Raw genomic sequence first — 20,012 nt, 5'->3', positions numbered from 1 at the left:
TAACACTGTGACAGTCTATAGGATCATTACATCATGGTGATGTGTACCTATTAGATACTGACTTGGTAACACTGTGACAGTCTATAGGATCATTACATCATGGTGATGTGTACCTATTAGACACTGACTTGGTAACACTACGACAGTCTATAGGATCATTACATCATGGTGATGTGTACCTATTAGATACTGACTTGGTAACACTGTGACAGTCTATAGGATCATTACATCATGGTGATGTGTACCTATTAGATACTGACTTGGTAACACTGTGACAGTCTATAGGATCATTACATCATGGTGATGTGTACCTATTAGATACTGACTTGGTAACACTGTGACAGTCTATAGGATCATTACATCATGGTGATGTGTACCTATTAGATACTGACTTGGTAACACTACGACAGTCTATAGGATCATTACATCATGGTGATGTGTACCTATTAGATACTGACTTGGTAACACTGTGACAGTCTATAGGATCATTACATCATGGTGATGTGTACCTATTAGACACTGACTTGGTAACACTGTGACAGTCTATAGGATCATTACATCATGGTGATGTGTACCTATTAGATACTGACTTGGTAACACTGTGACAGTCTATAGGATCATTACATCATGGTGATGTGTACCTATTAGACACTGACTTGGTAACACTACGACAGTCTATAGGATCATTACATCATGGTGATGTGTACCTATTAGACACTGACTTGGTAACACTGTGACAGTCTATAGGATCATTACATCATGGTGATGTGTACCTATTAGACACTGACTTGGTAACACTGTGACAGTCTATAGGATCATTACATCATGGTGATGTGTACCTATTAGATACTGACTTGGTAACACTGTGACAGTCTATAGGATCATTACATCATGGTGATGTGTACCTATTAGATACTGACTTGGTAACACTACGACAGTCTATAGGATCATTACATCATGGTGATGTGTACCTATTAGATACTGACTTGGTAACACTGTGACAGTCTATAGGATCATTACATCATGGTGATGTGTACCTATTAGACACTGACTTGGTAACACTGTGACAGTCTATAGGATCATTACATCATGGTGATGTGTACCTATTAGATACTGACTTGGTAACACTACGACAGTCTATAGGATCATTACATCATGGTGATGTGTACCTATTAGACACTGACTTGGTAACACTGTGACAGTCTATAGGATCATTACATCATGGTGATGTGTACCTATTAGTTACTGACTTGGTAACACTACGACAGTCTATAGGATCATTACATCATGGTGATGTGTACCTATTAGATACTGACTTGGTAACACTATGACAGTCTATAGGATCATTACATCATGGTGATGTGTACCTATTAGACACTGACTTGGTAACACTGTGACAGTCTATAGGATCATTACATCATGGTGATGTGTACCTATTAGATACTGACTTGGTAACACTATGACAGTCTATAGGATCATTACTTGACTATACAAGACTACCTGGTGAAGTCTGATTGTCTCCTGATTTCTCCTACATGTAGTTCTGACTTGTACAGGTGTATGTTAGGTCTTGATCCTGTTAATGTCTGTCATTAGTTAAGTCTATAGTTATTCTTCCCTGACAGAAAACACAATGTTTGATAGCAATCCTATCACCATTTTGTGTCCATATTGATTAACATATAATATTTTAAATGTCAAAGCATCAAATGTCCAAACCAGCTGAAAAATCACATGTCTAATTAATCCTAGTTTTTAGAACATTGCTCACAAACGAATGTTGTGCTTTTGTTGGTGCTTTACATCTTTACTGTTAAATACCATTACCAAAATATTTTATTTAAACTGGAAAGTGCCCGATTATAATCTTTGTTGGTCCTCAGAGGAAACCGAGCACCAGGCATTCTTAATAAATTTGACTAAGGTACAACAGTTTTATCTCCAACAGAAGTGGTAGTTACTTGTAAAGATGCAATCTTTATGTCGGCTTCCTTAGTTGTTAATGGTAAGAGATAGCATTTTATCCTGGGCAGTATTTGTATGGTAGGCCCGTTAATGAATCGTACCAATAGAGGAGGGAAACAATGTTTGGAAAATCAATGCCACCTCTGTGAAATGATGCAGCTGGCTCTACCAATCCTCATTCAGCCATTCCTTTATATAGACATGATCAAAGTGTTACCTTAGAGCCTATTGTTACCTATATATAGACATGATCAAAGTGTTACCTTAGAGCCTATTGTTACCTATATATAGACATGATCAAAGTGTTACCTTAGAGTCTATTGTTACCTATATATAGACATGATCAAAGTGTTACCTTAGAGTCTATTGTTACCTATATATAGACATGATCAAAGTGTTACCTTAGAGCCTATTGTTACCTATATATAGACATGATTAAAGTGTTACCTTAGAGCCTATTGTTACCTTTATAGAGACATGATCAAAGTGTTACCTTAGAGCCTATTGTTACCTATATATAGACATGATCAAAGTGTTACCTTAGAGCCTATTGTTACCTATATATAGACATGATCAAAGTGTTACCTTAGAGCCTAGTGTTACCTATATATAGACATGATCAAAGTGTTACCTTAGAGTCTATTGTTACCTATATATAGACATGATTAAAGTGTTACCTTAGAGCCTATTGTTACCTTTATATAGACATGATTAAAGTGTTACCTTAGAGTCTATTCCATGGTACAAATATATATACATGTTTACTTATAATCATAACTGTTGACAAGATTATTCTTATACAAATGGGTGAATATTATAACATGTGAAAGTGAATTATCATGATTGAGTTATACGATTAGACTGGTTATAAGACATCTCATACATATGGGTGAATGCTATAATTTGTGAAAGTGAATGATCAGAGTAATAAAACTGTCAGACAATTTTAGGCATCAAAAGGCTTTTTTAGGTACAGTACATCAGAACTTGATTTTAATTATCTTTTTAATAATGTTATTTGAAAAATTAAAACGAATCTGTAACTATATTATATCAGAAATCTGCTTCACTGAACACTACAGGGTAACTATAATAGATATGATAGCAACAAAATACTTAGTCTTTAGTCTGAGAGTATCTATGATTAATTAATACTAAATATATTGATGTTTACAGAATTATTCCATGGCATTTGTTTAAAATTACCCCTGTGGATTCATTGATAGATTTCTCTCTAGACTTAATCTCAAAAGTGTTATACTGTATATTTTGGAGACAAAATATGTATAAATGGTTTAATAAATAAATGTACATGTACCACCAAATTTATTTTATCAACAATATATATAAATGGATATTAATTACAATATGAAGATCTGATGAATTATAAAGCTCAGTTTACTTTTGAAAAAATCTATAAGATATGAAACAGGTAATGATGTGTTTAATTTTAAAAATTTAACACTTTTTAGATTGTATTTATTGTCTATATAAATGCAATTTAATGACAGAAAAATAGGATGGCGCCAGTTAGGGTGCCATGAATATTTATCTGTCACCCAGATTGCATTTATATTGACAATAAATACAATCTAAAAAGTGTTAAATTGTTATATTTACATTAACTTATGTTAAAGTCTGCCTTTCTTAAGATAAATACATATATACATTCTATATTTTCATACATTTCCTTGTACATGTATGTTCATTTGAAAAAATAGCATTTTAAATCAAGTTCCTTTCTGTGATTGCATTGCAACTAATCTGACACACAGTGCAAAGCCTTGCTGTGACAATGATCAACATAGCGCCAAAATGACATCAAAGTAACACAATTGTTTCAATCATTATCATTGCAGCGTTTGATTCATTCATAGTGCAACGTGATGCATTTCCATGATGTTTATCAAAATGACGTAACAATCAGGTCATGTGATCTTAACTGCATCTATACACTCATAGATGTAGCCCAGATTAACACCTAGGCAATGGGAGACTGTAGTGCCTAATGTAAATATATATTATTTAAAAGTGCCTGACTGCCATCTTGATCCTTTTGTGATATGAAATACCAGATATCATAGAACTGTACCAATGATTGGAAGCTTAGGCTAATTAATTTCTCCTAGAACCTAACATCATTAGTATTGTGTTGTGTAAATTTTGATAGAACACAATGGACGTTAGTAACACAAGTCTGTTAATTTCCGCAAATTATGACAGGGAATTGATTTATGTGTTATTGGGTAAGTAACTAGACATGGCATGTAGAATGAGTGACTTAGGTGCTGTCAAAGGTCTGAGAAATCAATCCCAGGCTCATTTGTACTACAAGTAGTGTTAATTATACATTGATTTTTACATTCCTGTCCATTATCATTGAGTGTGGATGGTACCGACACAACCACTTGTCAGAAATCAGGGAACTTGTACATCTTAATAACCTGATGTTAACTCTTAGTTTTAATTATCAGAATTTTAGTTGAAAGTTATCTTGTATTGAAGAAAGTATTTACTATTAAAGACTATTACAGGAAACATAAATTCCTTAGTCTGTACTAAACACATACCTGATGTGTGTCCTCAATAAATAGTTGATGAACGATACTGACTGTCACAGTATAATGGCAGTTGTTTGGGTTTGATAAAGAAATTACTAGGTACTGCATAATAAAAATATAACAAAATATAACAGGTTCTGTTTTTCATGAAAAAACAACAACAACAAGCTGAGGTATAGTAAGTCAGATTCACAAAGAATATAATTTTGTTATATCTCAATTGGAGGGAAGTTAAATGGGAATTTAGTAAACAGTGAGCTTAATCTTGGAACCTTGAAAAATGAAAATAACAATTCCTGAGGAAAACCTGGCACTTGGTACAGGGCAGGTGACCCCGATACCTTTTCAGGTCGGATTAAAGGATTGGACCCTGGCCACCAGATGAAAGGCAAGTGTTACAACTGTACCACCCATGGTTGATATGAATCGATAAACATTTCAAGAATAATTCCTAATATTTTTTGGTGTTACCCTAAAGAATTCTACAGGATTGTATTATGGTGTAAGATTATCACTGTAACAGTGTAAGGCTAAGGTTATGTCAGTGTAAGACTAGGGTTGTATCAGGGTGTCAGACTAGGGTTATATCAGGGTGTAAGACTAGGGTTGTATCAGGGTGTAAGACTAGGGTTGTATCAGGGTGTCAGACTAGGGTTATATCAGAGTGTAAGACTAGGGTTATATCAGAGTGTAAGACTAGGGTTGTATCAGGGTGTAAGACTAGGGTTGTATCAGGGTGTAAGACTAGGGTTGTATCAGGATGTAAGACTAGGGTTGTATCAGTGTGTAAGAATAGGTGTTGTATCAGGGTGTAAGACTAGGGTTGTATCAGGGTGTAAGACTAGTGTTGTATCAGTGTGTAAGACTAGGGTTGTATCAGGGTGTAAGACTAGGGTTGTATCAGGGTGTCAGACTAGGGTTGTATCGGGGTGTAAGACTAGGGTTGTATCAGGGTGTCAGACTAGGGTTGTATCAGGGTGTAAGACTAGGGTTGTATCAGGGTGTCAGACTAGGGTTGTATCAGGGTGTAGGATTAGGGTTGTATCAGGGTGTCAGACGGGTTGTATCAGGATGTAAGACTAGGGTTGCATCATGGTGTCAGACTAGGGTTGTATCAGGGTGTAAGACTAGGGTTGTATCAGGGTGTAAGACTAGGGTTGTATCAGGGTGTAAGACTAGGGTTGTATCAGGGTGTAAGATTAGGGTTGTATCAGGGTGTAAGACTCAGGCTATCCAGGTGTAAGACTAGGGTTGTATCAGGGTGTAAGACTAGGGTTGTATCAGGGTGTAAGACTAGGGTTGTATCAGGGTGTAAGACTAGGGTTGTATCAGGGTGTAAGACTAGGGTTGTATCAGTGTGTAAGACTAGGTGTTGTATCAGGGTGTAAGACTAGGGTTGTATCAGGGTGTCAGACTAGGGTTGTATCAGGGTGTAAGACTAGGGTTGTATCAGGGTGTAAGACTAGGGTTGTATCAGGGTGTAAGACTAGGGTTGTATCAGACTGTAAGACTAGGGTTGTATCAGGATGTAAGACTAGGGTTGTATCAGGGTGTCTGACTAGGGTTGTGTCGGGGTGTAAGACTAGGGTTGTATCAGGATGTAAGACTAGGGTTGTATCAGGGTGTCAGACTAGGGTTGTATCAGGGTGTCAGACTAGGGTTGTACATGTATCAGGATGTAAGACTAGGGTTGTATCAGGGTGTAAGACTAGGGTTGTATCAGGGTGTAAGACTAGGGTTGTTTCAGGGTGTAAGACTCAGGCTGTCCAGGTGTAAGACTAGGGTTGTATCAGGGTGTAAGACTTGGGTTGTATCAGGGTGTAAGACTCAGGCTATCCAGGTGTAAGACTAGGGTTGTATCAGGGTGTAAGACTAGGGTTGTATCAGGATGTCAGACTAGGGTTGTATCAGGGTGTAAGCCTAGGGTTGTATCAGGGTGTAAGACTAGGGTTGTATCAGGGTGTAAGACTAGGGTTGTATCAGGGTGTAAGACTAGGGTTGTATCAGGGTGTAAGCCTAGGGTTGTATCAGGGTGTAAGACTAGGTGTTGTATCAGGGTGTCAGACTAGGGTTGTATCAGACTGTAAGACTAGGGTTGTATCAGACTGTAAGGCTAGGGTTGTATCAGGATGTAAGACTCAGGCTGTCTAGGTGTAAGACTAGGGTTGTTATGGTGAAATACTAGTGTTGCCAGCAATTAAAACTAGGGTTTTGTCAGGGTGTATCACCTTTGATCCAAAACTCTTCACAGATTATCTCACTAGTTGTAGAACTTGAGTCTACTAAACAGATAGTGAGAAGAGTTAGAGGAAATAAAAGAGTATGGCAGATAGGTAAAGGAGAGGAAAGAGAAAGAAAGAACAGGTAGGATGGGGAAGTAGGGACAGAGGAATGGAAGGAATGGGACTGAGGACAGGGAACCTAATGGAAATTTTATTTATTTTATGACAATTACAAAAAGTTATATCAATTTACATTATAAATCATGCTTGTTGGCAGAGATGGAATTACACGAGGTCTTAAAGTGGAAGGATAGAAGGAAGGATGAAAAAGGAAGGGGAAGATGGAGGGAGAGAAAATAGGAAGGGGCAGAAGTGAGATATGAAGGAGGGGAAAGTGAAAGGTTTGCGGGAAGAGGGGAAGGATGGGAAAGGGTAATGGATACATAGAGGAAGGAGAGAAAACAGAAGAGGAACAGAGGTCGGGATGGAAATTGGAAGGAGAACAGAAGGAAGGAGAAAGAAAGAGGGGGACATTGGGAATGAAGTGAAAAGGGAAGGCAGACACATAAAGGAAGTAAGGTTTAGTTGGGTTTGTTATAACATCTTATCAACATGATGAGTCAGAGATTTTGGAGGCTGCAGTATGTTTGTTTTAGCCTCCTTGTGATAGCAAGGAACTGATGCCAACTTTATTGTGCTAATGACAGTAGGACACATCTACTGGTCATATTAAACTGACAATGGGAGAACCTATCACCCCACTTCCTAAAGCATAAGCATTAACGTGGTTAGGAATCATGTGGTCCGACTCAAAATGGCAGCCAACAGTGCAGAAAGAATAAAATGAGGTAAGACACTGAAAATCCTCATTACATAGGCTTTTCATACAGTAATTGAGAGCATATCTATGCAATATATCTAGACAGCCATACCTCATGTGTGCTGGAACAGACCATAGTTTAGTTTCCTTAACATTCTGACCAAAGTTTCGAAATCAGAGCGAATGTAGAGCGAATCAGAGGGAAAGGGGAGGAGGACACGAAGGAAGGACTGGTAAAGGGGAGGAGGACATGAGGGAAGGAGTGGGAAAGGGGAGGAGGACACGAGAGAAGGAGTGGGAAAGGGGAGAAGGACATGAGGGAAGGACTGAGAAAGGGGAGGAGGACATGAGGGAAGGACTGATAAAGGGGAGGAGGATGTGAGGGAAGAGCTGGGAAAGGGGAGGAGGACATGAGGGAAGGACTTGGAACAGGGGAGGAAGACACAAGGGAAGGACTGGGAAAGGGGAGGAGGACATGAGGGAAGGACTGAGAAAGGGGAGGAGGACATGAGGGAAGGGCAGGGAAAGGGGAGGAGGACATGAGGGAAGGACTGGGAAAGGGGAGGAGGACATGAGGGAAGGAGTGAAAAAGGGGAGGAGGACATGAGGGAAGGAGTGAGAAAGGGGAGAAGGACATGAGGGAAAAGCTGGGAATAGGGGAGGAGGACATGAGGGAAGGACTGGGAATAGGGGAGGAGGACATGAGGGAAGGACTGGGAATAGGGGAGGAGGACATGAGGGAAGGACTGGGAAAGGGGAGGAGGACATGAGGGAAGGAGTGAGAAAGGGTAGGAGGACATGAGGGAAGGACTGGGAATAGGGGAGGAGGACATGAGGGAAGGACTGGGAAAGGGGAGGAGGACATGAGGGAAGGAGTGAGAAAGGGGAGGAGGACATGAGGGAAGGACTGGGAATAGGGGAGGAGGACATGAGGGAAGGACTGGTAAAGGGGAGGGGACATGAGGGAAGGACTGGGAAAGGGGAGGAGGACATGAGGGAAGGACTGGGAAAGGGGAGGAGGACATGAGGGAAGGAGTGAGAAAGGGTAGGAGGACATGAGGGAAAGCTGGGAATAGGGGAGGAGGACATGAGGGAAGGACTGGGAAAGGGGAGGAGGACATGAGGGAAGGACTGGGAAAGGGGAAGGGGACATGAGGGAAGGACTGGGAAAGGGGAGGAGGACATGAGGGAAAAGCTGGGAATAGGGGAGGAGGACATGAGGGAAAAGCTGGGAATAGGGGAGGAGGACATGAGGGAAGGAGTGAGAAAGGGTAGGAGGACATGAGGGAAGGACTGGAAAAGGGGAGGAGGACATGAGGGAAAAGCTGGGAATAGAGGAGGACAGGAGGGAAGGACTGGAAAGGGGAGGAGGACACGAGGGAAGGACTGGGAAAGGGGGGAGGACATGAGGGAAGGACTGGGAAAAGGGGAGGAGGACATGAGGGAAGGACTGGGAAAGGGAGGAGGACACGAGGGAAGGACTGGGAAAGGGGAGGAGGACATGAGGGAAGGGAATGGCAGGGAAAGGGGAGGAGGACACGAGGGAAGGACTGGGAAAGAGGAGGAGGACATGAGGGAGGGACTGGGAAAGGGGAGGAGGACACGAATGAAGGACTGGTAAAGGGGAGGAGGACATGAGGGAAGGAGTGGGAAAGGGGAGGAGGACACAAGAGAAGGAGTGGGAAAGGGGAGAAGGACATGAGGGAAGGACTGAGAAAGGGGAGGAGGACATGAGGGAAGGACTGATAAAGGGGAGGAGGATGTGAGGGAAGAGCTGTGAAAGGGGAGGAGGACATGAGGGAAGGGCAGGGAAAGGGGAGGAGGACACGAGGGAAGGACTGGGAAAGGGGAGGAGGACATGAGGGAAGGACTGGGAAAGGGGAGGGGGACATGAGGGAAGAGCTGGGAATAGGGGAGGAGGACACAAGGGAAGGACTGGGAAAGGGGAGGAGGACATGAGGGAGGGACTGGGAAAGGGGAAGAGGATACAAAGGAAGGACTGGTAAAGGGGAGGAGGACACGAGGGAAGGACTGGGAAAGGGGAGGAGGACACGAGGGAAGGACTGGGAAAGGGGAGGACATCAGGGAAGGGCTTGGAAAGGTGGGAGGAAATCAGAGAAGGGCTTGGAAAAGGGAGGAGGACGCGAGGGAAGGACTGGAAAAGAGGACACGAGACAAGGACTGGGAAAGGGTAGAAGGACATCAGGGAAGGGCTGGGAAAGGTAGGAGGACATGAGGCAATGGCTGGAATAGGAAAGGAATGACACAAAGCAAGGACTGGGAAAGGGGAGGACATGAGGGAATGGCTGGGAAACAGGGGGGGGGGCATGAGGGAAGGAGGAGAAAGGAAAAGAAGGTATGAGGCAAGAACTGGGAAAGGTGAGGAGGACATGATGCAAGGACTAGAACAGGGGAGTAGGACACGAGGCAAGGATTGGGAAAAGGGGGAGGGGAATGTATGAGTGAAGGAAGGGAAATAGGAGAGGAGAAAGGGAAGAGGGTAAAGGGAAGGTAAGACATGATTAAATAGGTGGAAATGAAGACAGAGGAAAGGATTGGAAATGGGAAGGACAGGTAGGAAGGAGAAGAAAGGGTAGTGGGGACATGAGGGAAGGAGGGGAGGGAGGACATGAGGGAAGAAGGGGAGAAAATGTAAGGGAGAACAGAAGGAAGGGAGGGACTAGAAATAAAGAACGGTACTCAAGATTTAGATATAAAAAATGTTTGGGTAGGTTGCAGTTTAAATGGGTGTTGCATGAATTGCAGGTAATCTTATGGTGTTAGAATGTCCAGTTAATTACCATTTATTACAAGAAGGTCAAATGCTTTCAATATTAGCAGAAAGAACAACTTAAAATCATTTACGACATTCATTAACTAATAACAATTATAAAACAGGAAATGTCTGCATCAGTAGTCTTCTAGTGCACATGTACATACAACATGCTCAATTTTTTTTCACGGCAACAACATATCAAGTATGACAAGAAAATAAGTCCAAAAGTAAAGCTGAATTCAACCAAAAATAAATTGTAGCAATATATATACATGTATATTCTATTATGTGTATCTGACGGTCCTATGAACTTGACCTTTGACCTTCAACCTTCTGTGAATGAACTAATAAATTCAACAAAAAGTCAAAGACCTGTTTGAATGAAGGTTTCGTGTTAACCACCATAAAAGCTACATTTAGAGCTGGTAATGATGCAATCTAAGATCGAGATTAGGTAAATACTTGTGACAAGATAGATTTGATAACAGAAACAGTCTACCCCCTCCAATCAGCATAGTAATTATGCAATAAACAGGCAGTAAGGGGTTTCCTCTCAACTCCATTTCTAAACAACTTTGAAAAAACTATCTGGTGATTCACAAGATGAGATGAAACAATAACATAGTTACCTTGTATAATCCTCTACTGCACTGGCCTTCCCAGAAGTTCCGAGCCTCTGCACCGTAAAATCCACAGCAAGTCTTGGTGTCTTTAACGATCCATCCACTAGGCCACATTGATTCCTGTCCTGTAGGCTACATCCGAAACCATTGCCCAAAGATGTCGTATCACACACCTGTTTACCCGTACAACAAATCAGTTGTCACATTTAGGAATCAGGATATCATGAAATAACCAATTTCCTTTATTATCATCTGACTGTATTTAAAACATTTTTCCTCAATGTATGAGAACCAAACGATCGGCTCAGCATGGTCTCCTACGCTCTCGCCTGGGAGATCAATACTGCTTGCTTGGAGACATTGATCAATTTCTGATTGATAGCTTTAATGGTGAAAATGACGATTATTGTGTACCTTTTAAATAATTCTACAATAGATACTCGGCACAATTTGCGTCTTTCTAGGTTCAGTATCATCTGTCCAGAACATTTTTGGAGTAAAGATTTAATGTTAAGTTTTCGTGAGTTTACACAACCATATACATGGGACATCAGAGTGTGTATCTGACAGAGGAAGTCTTGTATATTTACTTCTCCTTTATTATACAAATCTTAATCTGTTCCTAGATGAATTATTAAACGTGTGAAATCAATTCCTATTTCACACCAGACTTAAACAAGGCGATAATACAAGAATGAATATTTTATGAAGATAGCGATTTGTATAGGAAGTCTGGCGTTGTTGCCAATTCTCCTCCTTAACAAGTATCAGATCAATACATCCCCCGGATACAGAAGAATTAACTACACATTCAGATACAGATGCTGATAGGCCCACCACAATTCTAGCTTGGTGGTGGATACACCCTTACCCACACATTCCAAAACATACTACATACTTACCTTGTTACAAAATAAATAGATTTTTCTAAATAAGGAGAAAATGACAAGTCATTCTGGGCATTTTAAACATTACAAATCCTTATATAACCTAAGAGATATTATAATGATCACACGATGGGAAGAAAGTGCTGTGAAATTCAATGGTAACCATGGTGATTTAGGAACCCTGTGTTATGTTAATTTATCTAACTGCGTAAAACTTAAATGTGTAGGTGTGATTTGTGTAATTCATCAAATTTGGTATTAAATATATTATCTGCCCCTACACCCTGACTTTGCTAGGAAAAGTGCTGATTAACATTATTTGTACTATAACAAATAGAAAACTGGTCTTGTTCTGTTAGAGGATAGGTTTGTATATAGCCACATTTATCTTTTTAATTTTGTACATGTGCGTATCAACATATTTCTGACATATTTTATTTGATTTTGTTTTTGTTTAATAGCTAATTTATTGACCATGATGACCTGTGTAGATGGGCCATCAAGAATATAATAAAAATTGTTATAGAGATATACACAACCGTACAATGTATATGTTAACTTTAACCAGACTCGAATTCTCTCATTAGTGAAAAAAACATGAGGATGTGCTAGAAGACATTTGTGGGAGTTACATTGGAAAAATGGTAAAATCTTCCAAAACAATGTTTTTGTGGTTTTCACTGAAAATTACATTTTTAAACCAATTTATAGTAATAATACAACCACGCAGCTTTATCCAGATAAAAATAGGAAGTTAATTTGTTTCTATTTTTTGTTTTAAATTTATCAAATTCAGAGAGAAGTAATAGTGATTTTTACATCACAATATATAAACAAATGCTTTTAAATATAATTAACATCATCACAAAATAGCATGGCGTTCTAATTCATAAGATAAAAATAAGAAGTTAATGTTTTCCCTCCTTGAGGAAAAAATATTACATTGTAAGAGAGAAATATCAGAAATTAGCAATTTGTTAAAAAATAATATATATTTTCATAGGTGAAGATATTACTTTCGAACTGACCATTCAAAAAAGTACCTTCTATTCATTACCTTTAAAGCTAAAGATGTACCTACACTGGTTCAGATAAACAACACACGATACACATTTAAAACATGAAAGTATTAACTTATAGAACACATATAATTACATCGTGGCTATTTTTAAGCAATCATTGACATTCATATGGTTAAGTACCTTAGCAGATTTTTATCTGGTTAGAAAATACTGGAATGCAACAATGATGAAATAGACTCGTAAACAATAGTACAGTTTTGTTTATATGACAATGAAAACTTCATGAGAGTGAAACCTTTGATCTAATGCCACTTTTATTTATGTCCACTTACATTATTGCCGAAATTTCACCAGAAATATCAATTAATTTATACTTAATGGGTATGCATAAGAAAAGAATGTATTCCCAAATTTCAAAAAGTTTTCAAAACAAGATAATCAGAAACATATATCTGAATATAAGATTTGACAATTCAAAAACACATCAAGATTTATAATAAAATCTCAAAACTGAAATGTAGTCACGAAGAACCATTACCATCTAATTAGATTTTGACAATTACTGATAACACTTGTTACTCAGTCATTTCTGAAGAAGTACATACTTGTATACTGTATGTACAATACAAATGACCAAAGTCACCAAATAGGATACCATATTTCACGGTAGACAGGCAGGTGAACAAAAAGAGCAGGTTAAGACAATTCATTAATAAATCAAATGATGTAAATAAAGGTTACAAACTACAGGTACAGAACTGTAAAAGGTACACAATAACAGGTACAGAACTGTAACAGGTACACAATAACAGGTACAGAACTACAGGTACAGAACTGTAACAGGTACAGAACTACGGGTACAGAACTGTAACAGGTACAAAACTACAGGTACGGAACTACAGGTACAGAACTACAGGTACAGAACTACAGGTACACAACTGTAATAGGTACAGAACTACAGGTACACAACTGTAACAGGTACAGAACTACAGGTACACAACTGTAATACATACAGAACTACAGGTACAGAACTGTAACAGATACAGAACTACAGGTACAAAACTACAGGTATAGAACTACAGATACAGAACTACAGGTACAGAACTGTAACAGGTATAGAACTACAGGTACAGAACTACAGATACAGAACTACAGGTACAGAACTACAGGTACAGAACTGTAACAGGTACAGAACTACAGGTACAGAACTGTAACAGGTACAGAACTGTAACAGGTACAAAACTACAGGTACAGAACCTGTAACTGGTACAGAACTACAGATACAGAACTACAGGAACAGAACTCAGATACAGAACTACAGGTACAGAACTACAGGTACAGAACTGTAACAGATACAGAACTACAGGTACAGAACTGTAACAGGTACAGAACTACAGGTACAGAACTGTAACAGGTACAAAACTACAGGTACAGAACTGTAACAGGTACAGAACTACAGGTACAGAACTACAGGTATAGAACTACAGGTACAGAACTACAGGTACAGAACTACAGGTACAGAACTGTAACAGGTACAGAACTACAGGTACAGAACTGTAACAGATACAGAACTACAGGTACAGAACTGTAACAGGTACAGAACTACAGGTACAGAACTGTAACAGGTACAGAACTACAGGTACAGAACTCAGATAATAACTACAGGTACAGAACTACAGATACAGAACTGTAACAGGTACAGAACTGTAACAGGTACAGAACTACAGGTACAGAACTACAGGTACAGAACTACAGGTACAGAACTCAGATACATAACTACAGGTACAGAACTCAGATACATAACTACAGGTACAGAACTCAGATACATAACTACAGGTACAGAACTCAGATACATAACTACAGGTACAGAACTCAGATACATAACTACTTGTTGTTGTCTCATTACTCTGTGTCACAACTCGAAGCACATATTAATTAACTTAGGTGAGGGCTTTTGGGAAATAACCATATGTTACCATTATACCTGTTGAAAGATAGATATACAGAAAAAATATATATCATAAATAAATATATACCAGGTAGTATTATGCTGATAAATTAAATTTCCTAAACCATTTTCCTCATATACCTGTTCTCTAAACACTCAACGTAACACAGGCTCCTACATGTTAAGTAACTACTACAAATACTAACAAGAGGTTACTATTGAATGGCCCCCTCGGGCTATATTGGGGATATTCTGGCTGTTCTGCTATATTAGGGAGTTGCTAGTTGTTCTGTTATATTAGGGAGTTGCTAGTTGTTCTGTTATATTAGGGAGTTGCTAGTTGTTCTGTTATATTAGGGAGTTGCTAGTTGTTCTGCTATATTAGGGAGTTGCTAGTTGTTCTGCTATATTAGGGAGTTGCTAGTTGTTCTGCTATATTAGGGAGTTGCTAGTTGTTCTGCTATATTAGAGAGTTGCTAGTTGTTCTGTTATATTGGGGATATTCTGGCTGTTCTGCTATATTAGGGAGTTGCTAGTTGTTCTGCTATATTGGGGATATTCTGGCTGTTCTGCTATATTAGGGAGTTGCTAGTTGTTCTGCTATATTAGGGAGTTGCTAGTTGTTCTGCTATATTAGGGAGTTGCTAGTTGTTCTGCTATATTAGGGAGTTGCTAGTTGTTCTGCTATATTAGGGAGTTGCTAGTTGTTCTGCTATATTAGGGAGTTGCTAGTTGTTCTGCTATATTAGGGAGTTGCTAGTTGTTCTGTTATATTGGGGATATTCTGGCTGTTCTGCTATATTAGGGAGTTGCTAGTTGTTCTGCTATATTGGGGATATTCTGGCTGTTCTGCTATATTAGGGAGTTGCTAGTTGTTCTGCTATATTAGGGAGTTGCTAGTTGTTCTGCTATATTAGGGAGTTGCTAGTTGTTCTGCTATATTAGGGAGTTGCTAGTTGTTCTGTTATATTAGGGAGTTGCTAGTTGTTCTGCTATATTAGGGAGTTGCTAGTTGTTCTGCTATATTAGGGAGTTGCTAGTTGTTCTGCTATATTAGGGAGTTGCTAGTTGTTCTGCTATATTAGGGAGTTGCTAGTTGTTCTGCTATATTAGAGAGTTGCTAGTTGTTCTGCTATATTAGGGAGTTGCTAGTTGTTCTGCTATATTAGGGAGTTGCTAGTTGTTCTGCTATATTAGGGAGTTGCTAGTTGTTCTGCTATATTAGGGAGTTGCTAGTTGTTCTGCTACATTGTATATTAGGGAGTTGCTAGTTGTTCTGCTATATTAGGGAGTTGCTAGTTGTTCTGCTATATTAGGGAGTTGCTAGTTGTTCTGCTATATTAGGGAGTTGCTAGTTGTTCTGCTATATTAGGGAGTTGCTAGTTGTTCTGCTATATTAGGGAGTTGCTAGTTGTTCTGCTATATTAGGGAGTTGCTAGTTGTTCTGCTATATTAGAGAGTTGCTAGTTGTTCTGCTATATTAGGGAGTTGCTAGTTGTTCTGCTATATTAGGGAGTTGCTAGTTGTTCTGCTATATTAGGGAGTTGCTAGTTGTTCTGCTATATTAGGGAGTTGCTAGTTGTTCTGCTACATTGTATATTAGGGAGTTGCTAGTTGTTCTGCTATATTAGGGAGTTGCTAGTTGTTCTGCTATATTAGGGAGTTGCTAGTTGTTCTGCTATATTAGGGAGTTGCTAGTTGTTCTGCTATATTAAGGATTTTCTAGCTGGGTAATGGTGAAAAAACTTATTCTGACCTGCTGCCCCCAAGGGACACAAAATCACAAACCACCAGCCCATATACATTTATACATTGTACAATTGCAGGGCGTAAGTGAACAGACTGCAGATAGGAATCTGACTGTCAAGTCAATAGTAGCCAGGTAGCTCAAATAGTTACAGCATCAGTCAAAAGTTTGTACTGGTCTGCTGGCCCGGTTCAAGTCCCAGTCCAGTTCCTGTCCTATCAGTCAGGGATTTTCAGTTGGCAAACATATTTTCCAAAGATTATGTAATTGCATTATGGCATGAAATGATCATCATAGTTATGTAACAATCAATTTGATTATGGAATATCATTTTGTGAAATCATTATGAACTTCAATGGACATCAACTTGTCTCAAAAAATTTAAAACAAAAAAAACAGGAATTATTATAAGCTGAAATGCATGTAGTTGACAGATAATATCCATCAGAGACATGTAGAATACTTGTACCTATTTCTCTGCCTTGTATGGAGAATTTTCATCAAAGTCTCCCTATTAAAATATTCAAAGTCAGCAAATTTCATTTGTAGGAGACATCACTGCAAGTGATGTACAATGTAGTATAGTGAGTTTGAATATGTTAATTTCTATATGGGGGTCTGTATAACTCACGGATACTAAAGTAAAAAAAAAAAACAAGGGCACAACATGCCTGTATTAATGATTGGCAACAACATCTCATATCTGTCACCTTCAAAATAGAGCAAGGTCAATTTATGAACAAGCATGATGGCAATTGCATGTCCCTACCTAACTCAGTGCCATATGCTCTTTGGATGAGACTGTCATTGTCTCGGAATAACAATATTATTGATTAGCGACCTGATTTTGTGAAGACCCTGATGACAGTAATAGAACAATGCTACCGACCTGTAAACTTTATAAAGTTGTGGAGACTGTAAGGTGATTTTTTTTCATGCTGAAAATATGTAAAAATCAACTCTGCTGATAATTAACATGACTTATGAATGATATTTTTGAGATTGCTTAATGTCATGAGCAATCAAATTTGTTAAGAAACAATAATTACATTTTCTTTGTTTTCATGGTAAATACTCAAATCTGATTGGTCGAAAAATTCTTTTCATTCTTCTATGAAAGAAATTCCGAGAATGGCACGGAAAATGTGACGTCACAATACGACAATTGACATTGCGTATTGATTTGAGAAAAAGAATCCCATTTAAAACCAGTAAAATTGTATATAAAACATGTTTTAAATTAGAAAATCATTTTCAAAAATTAATTATAAGCGTTGATGTCAACTATTTTTTAGTTTCATCGGGGTATGAAACAAATTTTGTTTGCAAAGTTCTGTAAGAATCCGCTACGCGGATTCATACAGTTTGCAAACAAAATTTGTTTCATACCCTGAAGAAACTAAAAAAAATGACATCAATGCTTAAATAATTTTGAATACTGCATCATCAGAAGCAAAATTAGATACTAATCTTTATAATTTTAAGGGATTGCATCAAGGATTGATAACTGTTTGTTATTCTTATTTGTTCTTATTTATAATGCTCTTTTTTTTCCTTTAGTTTTTTTCTTCAAATGGAAACATGAATTAAACCCCCATTGATGCTACATTCAACATTCAAATCTAAGTTAAAAAATTTCTTATCCTACAAAAAGAACATTATGCTTTTTATTGTGGACTGTTTTATTTAGTCATAGGTAGCATTAATATCAATAATTTGTATTTAAGATTGATAGGCTCACAGCTAGTGCTTACAATGCTACTTTGTGACTGTAAGCATTCCTGGTACTTCTACAAGTGTAAAAGTTCATAGATCTATTTTTATCATGTCTATAAGGTTGCAGCATTGCAAATTTTCCAAACAAATACGGTAAGTCTATCTCATTTTTTTGGGCTTATTTTCAATAATTCCCACTTTTTATGCCACAATAAATGTTGAGGGTTGGCCATATCCTGCCCATACATCTCACTGTACCAGACTAGACAGAGGGAGAAACTAGGGTCTATAAATAGCTACAATTTACTTATTGTCCTACCAACAGAATGACAAGACAAAGGTCACTCCCTTCCATGAGCTCATAGGCTGGTAGTTGATCGTGAGAATGCCAAACAACTAGCTCTAAATAAAGCCAATGTCGCCCAGGATTGATTGTAGCTACCAGATATATGACTGTGGGGTCTATCAATAAAGACAACATAGACCAAGCCTTCTACTGCCAGGATTTGGTCTCTGGCCATATACTCTATCCAAAACAAGCAATTTATTTACTATGTTTGCCTAACAAAATTGCAAAGCTTGTGTTTCAGAGAAAATTGTCAGTATCCAAAGTAATAGAGTATTGTACATAAAATCTGAGGAGACTGAGTTTGAGCCTAACAGACATTCTGATTGATGGGCACTGGTTAAAAGATCCCATCACATGAAGTGATCTGGCAGACTACAAAAGCAAAGTGCCGCCACCCTCTGGGAGAGTCAAAGCTTCCTTTACAAAATGGTGTATAGGTTAATAAGGCAATCCTGTAATGTATTTACATGTTCTTGATCAGCTAACCTGCAGGTGACACTGGCCCAGACGATAACCATCGTGTTTAACACCTTCCCGTAAAGATCATACATATGATATGTTAACACTCTTGATGTCAGACAAAGCTTTTCAATTCCATTTAATACAAAATTGGTTAGGGTAGGAATATTGTCTTGTCCACTTGTACTGTTGAAATAAGGTATCATCTGGCTTAAAACAATGAAACATGGATATCAGACATCAATGTCAACTCCACTTAAAACAATGAAACAAGAATGTTAGATATCAATGTCAACTCCACTTAAAACAATGAAACATGGATATCAGACATCAATGTCAACTCCACTTAAAACAATGAAACATGGATATCAGGCATCAATGTCAACTCCACTTAAAACAATGAAACAAGAATGTTAGATATCAATGTCAACTCCCCTTAAAACAATGAAACAAGAATGTTAGATATCAATGTCAACTCCACTTAAAACAATGAAACAAGAATGTTAGATATTAATGTCAACTCCACTTAAAACAATGAAACATGGATATCAGACATTAATGTCAACTCCACTTAAAACAATGAAACAAGAATGTTAGATATCAATGTCAACTCCACTTAAAACAATGAAACAAGAATGTTAGATATTAATGTCAACTCCACTTAAAACAATGAAACAAGAATGTTAGATATCAATGTCAACTCCACTTAAAACAATGAAACAAGAATGTTAGATATCAATGTCAACTCCACTTAAAACAATGAACATGGATGTCAGACATTAATGTCAACTCGACTTAAAACTGGGAAGCATGGCGCTATGACATTGTCCATATGACATCACTACCACCCCTCCCCTATTTTTCACATTTTTTCTGCATTAGAAGTCAATGATAATAGGATATGTGTGATAAAATCA

General features: G+C 38.3%; 2 protein-coding genes across 2 annotated transcripts in view; both read right to left on the bottom strand.

The window, feature by feature from the left end:
* LOC117328349 (high-affinity choline transporter 1-like) overlaps window positions 1-20,012 on the bottom strand; it is a 53,383-nt gene that overhangs the window by 32,880 nt on the left and 491 nt on the right. The window contains exon 2 of the mRNA XM_033885878.1: window positions 10,974-11,140. The gene's annotated coding sequence lies outside the window, so the exon portion shown is untranslated. The remainder of the gene's footprint in view (window positions 1-10,973; window positions 11,141-20,012) is intronic.
* On the bottom strand, window positions 7,717-8,883 carry LOC117335165 (extensin-2-like). The gene has a single exon (XM_033895166.1). It carries the CDS (start codon window positions 8,881-8,883, stop codon window positions 7,717-7,719), a length of 1,167 nt encoding a protein of 388 aa, XP_033751057.1.

This window comes from Pecten maximus, chromosome 1, assembly GCF_902652985.1.
Source record: "Pecten maximus chromosome 1, xPecMax1.1, whole genome shotgun sequence".
In the NCBI taxonomy this organism is placed as follows: domain Eukaryota; kingdom Metazoa; phylum Mollusca; class Bivalvia; order Pectinida; family Pectinidae; genus Pecten; species Pecten maximus.
The sequence above is the reverse complement of the archived record's forward strand: the minus strand, read 5'-3'. Positions and strand labels throughout refer to the sequence as shown.